Source organism: Lagopus muta, chromosome Z (genome assembly GCF_023343835.1).
Source record: "Lagopus muta isolate bLagMut1 chromosome Z, bLagMut1 primary, whole genome shotgun sequence".
NCBI classification, from domain to species: domain Eukaryota; kingdom Metazoa; phylum Chordata; class Aves; order Galliformes; family Phasianidae; genus Lagopus; species Lagopus muta.
In genome coordinates, this window is record NC_064472.1 from 51,917,853 (window position 1) to 51,925,082 (window position 7,230).

General features: G+C 38.9%; 1 protein-coding gene across 1 annotated transcript in view; it reads left to right on the top strand.

The window, feature by feature from the left end:
• Positions 1–6,660, top strand: part of ROR2 (receptor tyrosine kinase like orphan receptor 2) — a 150,709-nt gene extending 144,049 nt beyond the window's left edge. The window contains exons 8-9 of the mRNA XM_048931255.1: positions 1,596–1,798; positions 3,419–6,660. Of these exons, the coding sequence (XP_048787212.1) occupies positions 1,596–1,798; positions 3,419–4,861 (1,646 nt within the window). The 3' untranslated portion in view covers positions 4,862–6,660. The remainder of the gene's footprint in view (positions 1–1,595; positions 1,799–3,418) is intronic.
• The last annotated feature ends 570 nt before the right edge of the window (positions 6,661–7,230 follow it).

Sequence of the window (7,230 nt, forward strand, 5' to 3'; positions counted from 1 at the left end):
CTTTTTCTCTGTATGACATCTTGCAGTCAACAAGGATTTTAAGATCCTGTAGAGGGAGATATAACACTGCTTGTTTCAATGAAGCTGTGTGAAGCGCAGAAGCAGAGATGTCATAAAACAGATGATTTTATCAGAAGTGTCCTACACTATCTACACAACTGATGGCAAAAATGAAAAGCAGCCTCTCACAGCTCAATACAGTCCTGATTACTTCCTTTTGTTGGTGCAGACTTCATTCTAAATCTGCTACAGTGGTAACAATGTTTAGATGTGGCAAAGCAATTTAATACTGTGCTTCTTTAGGAAGAAAATCGTGTCTACTGTGGAAACAAATGAACCATGAAAGCCATAAAACTGTTTTTGTTACAGATTGCCTGTATCACAGAGTCATAGAATGACTTGGGTTGGAAGGGATCATAAAGCCCAGTTCCAACCCCCTGCTATGGGCAAGGCTGCCACTCACCAAATCAGGCTGCCCAGGGCCCCATCCAACCTGGTCTGGAACACCTCCAGGGATGGGCCATCCACAGCATCTCTGGGCAGTTGTGCCGGTGTCTCACTGCCATTTGAAGAAATAATTTCTTCTGAACGTCTAATTTAAATCTCCCCTCTTTTAGTTTAAAACTTTCCCCTTGTGCTCTGTCACTATCAGGCCGTGCAGGAAGTCAGTCCTCTTTCTGCTTATAAACTGCCCTACTCTTCTGCAGGCTAAACAAAACCAACTCCTCAACCTTTCCTCACAGGAGAGGTGCCCCAGCACTCTGATTGCCTTGTTGCCCCCTTCTGGACCTGCTCCAACAGCTGTACATCTTTCTTTATGTGTTGGGGCCCCAGGCCTGAGTGCAGTACTCCAGATGGGTCTTAACAAGGGCAAAGACAGTTCCAGTGAATTTTTCTGAACTATTCTGCCCTGCAGTCTCCAAATACAAAACAAAACAAACCAAAACAAACAAACAAACAAAAAAACCAACAACAAAAAACTATTTTAGAAAGGTTCCAGTGTAGTCTTATTAAATGTATTGATAGCTGTTTAATTGCTGAAAAGTGACAAGATGCACTTTTGTTCTCTTAAGTACAGAAAAAACAATACCTTTGCCAGTGAGAGTTGACATTTACTTTATTCTGGGCAGTAGCAGTACTAGTGAAGGTAGAAAGTGTATAAAATGCTGTTCAAATGTCTGGAATGAAGTGAGAAGGCCAGACTTGCCCTTGTTTATCATGTTGAAGTTACTGCATAATGAACCGTGATGGAGACTACTTCTTTTTATTCCCAGAACACGATACTGTTCTGTTTTCTGCAGTTTCCAGAACTGTAAACCTAAAAATCAAATTGAAATAAACCAATATACTGGTGCAGCAGAAACTGTGTAAAACCACAAATTTATTCTGCTTCATTCTGCTATTCTGAACCAATTATTAGAAATATTTATTGAAAAACAATCGAGAAAGGATGGGTAACATGACTTCTGTTTTCAGATTTTAAATGTCTACTTTTCATAAAAAATGTTGCATTAACAGTCATTGTAGTTCTTTTTTTGTGTTGTTGAATGCATAAAAATACTTATTGTAAACAAAGAACATTTCTGTGCCAACAGGTCCACGTGACAACAGCAAAATGGGAATCCTGTACATCTTGGTTCCCAGCATAGCAATTCCTTTGGTCATTGCCTGCCTTTTCTTTCTGGTCTGTATGTGCAGAAACAAGCAGAAAGCATCTGCCACAACACCACAGCGTCGCCAACTGATGGCATCTCCCAGCCAGGACATGGAAATGCCACTCATTAATCAACACAAACAGGTGTTTTTCCCAGAATTTGCTTAGGATGCATGTTTCTAATGTTATGATTTGCCCTGTCTCATATTTTCAGTATTTGAACTGAGCCATGTTGCAAGAAATCTGCTTTTTATAATGTGCTGGTCATTTTCTTTAGTGAAAACCAGGTTTTGCCACTTACTTAACTACGTCTAGAAACCCTGGCCTCTGGCAGCAGCTTTCAGAACAAAATATTTCATGACATCTGCGCTTACCTGTCAGTCCCCATTCTGTCTCTTGTCTTAGTGACTGAAAATGTTATTTCTGATCCAGCCTTCAGCCTGCAGTTCATTTTTTTCTCTTGATAACAATGTAACTGATTTGCTTGTTTCTAGCAGGATGCATGATGTTGTTTTGTCTCTAGTCTGTTGGCTCAGTCCACTCATATTATCAGCAAACTAAGTAGTAAGCTGAGCTGAGATGCAACGTATTTCTGAGGCTGTTATCACAAGGATGGTGAAAAGAAAATGGCTTTGAGCTGCTGTCTGAAGATCTCATTTTCATACAACTTTCTGGGGCAGATAAATGTTAAAATCATGTTTATATCTAATCCCGAATTTTTAATCATAGCACTTACAAGGCACAAGTTCTAATAAACAGTGCTCAGTTTGGAACAGTTTGCAACACCTGTTCACAAAGCTTCTTAATATTTGCAGGATATTATTGCTTGTAACAAATGTCATTGATTATGTTTGGTGAGGAAGTTTCATGGCTGAGCCTGTACTGTGCTGGAAACTTTATGGTCCAGTTTACAGCCTGTCAGCCACTAAAATCAGAGCTTGTTCCCAGATTACCTGATAGAGTATTTTCAGCCTGTCTTACCCTCTCCTGCTGCATTACCCTCGATGTGAAGCTGTGCTGTCTGTGTCTGACTTGTCCAGGGACTGCTCCAGCTGAGCTCATTGGGATGTATTCATCAGATCACCATCAGTCTCCCCTGCTTTCCCTGCTGGAGGGAAGGAGGATTTCTCTCTAAAGACTTTGCCACCTTTACCTTCCTGTATCAGAAGACACCCCCTTCTTCCTTCTGCAGCTTTTCCTCCATTCTCCTCACCAGAGCTAATTCAAAGTTTCTCAGCAGGAAACTGCTACCCATTGACAGGGACTGCTCCTGTCATGCAGTAGTGGAGAAAGGACAGATTGGACACTGGGAAACTGAGAGAGGGTTCACACCTCCCTCTACTGGAAATAATGTTTCAGTTCATCCTATAGCCTGCCAACCTTTTTAGCTTTTCTGACACATCTTTAATGGACGCCTCTGGGCAGAACTGCAGGGCAACTATAATACTTAATAATATCATTGTTACCCTGATTTACTCTGAACTGATGATTCATTTAACTTGCAGGTAACTCCTTTGTGAAAGTAATGATGCTCGTATTTTACACCATAGTTTAATTTACACTTACTAGAATAACTTAAGATTGACTGTAAAATCCATACACTGATGTGGATATGCAAAAAAAAAGTTATCCAAAAGTTATCCAATTTTTATCCAGCTTATCTTCCAGTTTGAACACTTAACCACTGTTGCTTTTCACTGGTAGATTCTGCTGTTCAGAAAGCACTGTGATTTTTTGCTGATTGTTTTCTTTGCTTCGTTTCAGGCTAAACTTAAAGAAATCAACCTGTCTACTGTGCGGTTTATGGAGGAACTGGGAGAGGAGAGATTTGGCAAAGTCTACAAAGGGCACCTTTTTGGTACGGCACCAGGTGAACAGACACAAGCTGTTGCTATCAAGACGCTGAAAGACAAAGCAGAATTGTCTCTTCGGGAAGAATTTAAACATGAGGCAATGATGAGGTCACGATTACAGCATCCAAACATTGTTTGTTTGCTGGGAATAGTGACAAAGGAACAACCCATCAGCATGATTTTCAGTTATTGTTCCCACAGTGATCTCCATGAGTTTTTGGTGATGAGATCTCCTCATTCAGATGTTGGCAGCACTGATGATGACAAGACAGTAAAATCCACTCTGGAACCAGCAGACTTCTTCCATATTGTGACTCAGATAGCTGCAGGGATGGAATACCTTTCAAGCCACCATGTTGTTCACAAGGACTTGGCCACAAGAAATATATTGGTGTTTGATAAACTGAATGTAAAAATATCTGATTTAGGCCTTTTCAGGGAAGTTTATGCTGCTGATTACTACAAACTGATGGGAAATTCTCTTCTTCCTATCCGTTGGATGTCCCCTGAGGCTATTATGTATGGCAAGTTTTCTATTGATTCAGATATTTGGTCATACGGAGTTGTGTTGTGGGAAGTTTTCAGCTATGGCCTGCAGCCTTACTGTGGTTATTCTAACCAGGATGTCATTGAAATGATCAGAAACCGACAGGTTTTGCCGTGTCCCGATGACTGCCCCACATGGATATACACTTTGATGTTGGAGTGCTGGAATGAATTTCCCAACAGAAGACCAAGATTTAAAGATATACACAACAGACTAAGAACATGGGGAAACCTTTCCAATTATAACAGCTCAGCACAAACTTCTGGAGCAAGCAATACCACACAAACAAGTTCCCTTAGCACAAGCCCTGTTAGTAATGTCAGCAATGCTAGGTACATAGGACCAAAGCAGAAAACTCCAGCATTTCCTCAACCTCAGTTCATACAAATGAAAGGGCAGATGAGACCAATGGTTCCACCTCCTCAACTCTATATTCCAGTCAATGGTTACCAGCCAATGCCTGCCTATGGGGCTTACTTGCCAAATTTTTATTCTGTTCAAATTCCAATGCAAATGGCTCCTCAGCAAATGCCTCCCCAGATCATTCCCAAACCAGGCTCCCACCATAGTGGAAGTGGATCCACCAGCACAGGCTATGTAACAACAGCTCCTTCCAATGCATCGGTGGCTGACAGAGCTGCTCTACTCTCAGAGGGCACAGATGACACAAACAATGGAACAGAAGACATTGCCCAGAATCCTGTCCAGGAGGAGGAGGAAGAGGAGGGATCTGTGCCAGAAACAGAATTGCTGGGTGATAATGACACACTTCAGATGGATGAAGCAGAAATTCAGTCAGAAGCTTAAGAAATTTGGCCTTATTACTAAGAATTTTGCATCACTTCTGTGATTGGCGACAGTAGATACTTAAACTTAACAACAGAGATTTTGATATGATGAAAAAAAAGCACAACCAAAAATATATATACCAATATTAATTGCAGCAATAATGACATACTGAATTTATTGACCATTATCACTGTCAGCATTTTGCAAACTTGGTGGTACAGAATTGCTGGCTTTCATCTTTTTTACAGTACTACAGTTCTTGAAGGAAACTGCTTTTCAGTAATGTACTGTTGCTGTGCAACATATTGCAGAGTAACATTGCACATCATGATATGTGAGTGTAGTGTTAGTGAATTATGCTTAAATCATTAACACAAATAAGGAATCCAACTACAGTTGCTCTCAGCATAAGGAAGTGCCCTGGTTGTGATGGACAGCTTAGTTTATAGTATTTATCTTTTGATATAATGGACACAAGATTGTTGTTTGCTTTTCAAATCTGGAAAAAACAAAACAAAACAAAACAAAAAACAAACAAAACAAAAAACAAGAAACAAGTTGAGAGCATGGATCCATAGTTGTATTAAAGTAACCAGAAAAGTAGAGAAACAATGTAAAATAGGCTGTGCTGAGTGAGACTGTGGGTGTGCCTAGCCCAATAGCATGTCTCCAAAGAAAGTAGTTTCTGCCTGGGGAAGAGTACAAGGACAATCGTACCATTTCCCCAAAGTGTTTTCACAAGCACCAGCAACTTGTGGCTTAGGAAATTCCCAAGCCAGAGGTGGAATTTTGTTGTTGTTGTTGTTTAATAACTTTTGATGGAATTTTCTTCCATGAGTTTATACAAGTAACTTTGAACCCACATAAACTTAGAGCATCCACAACATCCTGTGGAATAACATGAGAGAAGAGAGGATGTCTTTCTTTCATCATTCCCTATGAATGACTGTGACAGAAGCTTCCAAATGAGATCATCTGATTGCATTTGTGGATGGAAGTGTTCCTTCTCTGCTGTGTATTTTCAGCAGCAAGCAGCCTTAATACACTGTTAACCAAAAATGGGGATATTGTAGGTGTGCACTAACTTAACAGTCCAACTTTAATTGCATATTTGTTGTCAAGTATAGGAAAAGGCTCCACATACATGTTCCTACATTGTAAAAATGTTGGGTTTTGTGGGGGGTTATAAACTCACTTGATCTACTGCAATTACTGCTGGATTGCATGTGAAAACATGTTTTTTGTTCCTGCCGGTTTAGTGAAAACAATTCTTTGAACTTTAGAAGACCAAAATAAGCAAAGTTGTACAGAGTGCTGGTTTTGTCTTCTGTTTGCAGGATGGATCATGTACAGACCTTTAAATGTAATTTATGTTTTACTACATTTTTTTACTACACTTTTTTTTCTTTGAAATACTTGGATTTTTTGAACAAATGATTTTATAGCTTAACCATTTACAATAGTCATATGTGGTGCAGTTTTATCATATTGCTGGTTCATTTTGTTAAATGTGCAGACAGGTCCATACATTTCACTACTCTTTCTGTATTACAAGCAATACACACTTGTAGAATTGTAGCCAATACACACTATAGCTATAAATTGTACATCCAGCACATGGAATTTCCAATAAAGTAATGCAAAAAGTATGATAAAGTATGTTATGTTTATAGTTCCCACAGCCATTGTTTTGTTGTTTCAGTACTTGTGGAAATTGAAAAGGCCACAGTTGCTTAGATTACAGGTTTCATGCCCCCCAAACTATGTTTGTTTTGTGTGTACTTTGTTTCCTTTTTTTTTCCCTTTTTTTTTTTTTTTTTTTTAATTACATGGGGATACATTTTAAGTGGTGTATCATTTTGATCTACACATTGTGTTCTTGATATGGCAGCATTACTTGTTTCCAGCATTTCACCTGGATTTGGAAATGCACTGGTAGGAATAAAATATGAAAACTTTATTGCTTGTGTTAATATAATGCAGCTTTGGGTGCTATTAATAAATAAAGAATAAATAAATTTTAAAAAAGGAAATTTCTTTAAGTTTTTTTTGTTTCTCTAGGATTCATGTTCTCGTATTCAAATACCTCATTAATCAAGTATATTTGCTTCCTTTTCTAACTTAATGCCTGAAAAAATGAAGGTTGGTGGTTCAGTTACAATACAAATGCATAAATGAGGGAAGCGATAATGTAAATGATCTAGTGCTAGTCTGTGGAAGATTCTGTACAACAGTGTATAAAGTTCATCCCACTTCTGGTAGTCAAAAATCAATAAGACTTTAGGTGCAGTTTGGAAACTCCTGATTCTCCTCCTTGAGCCTTATAAATTCAAGCCTATAAAACTTAAACAGAAAAATAAGCCTGATGTCTACCATGACTTTCCTGT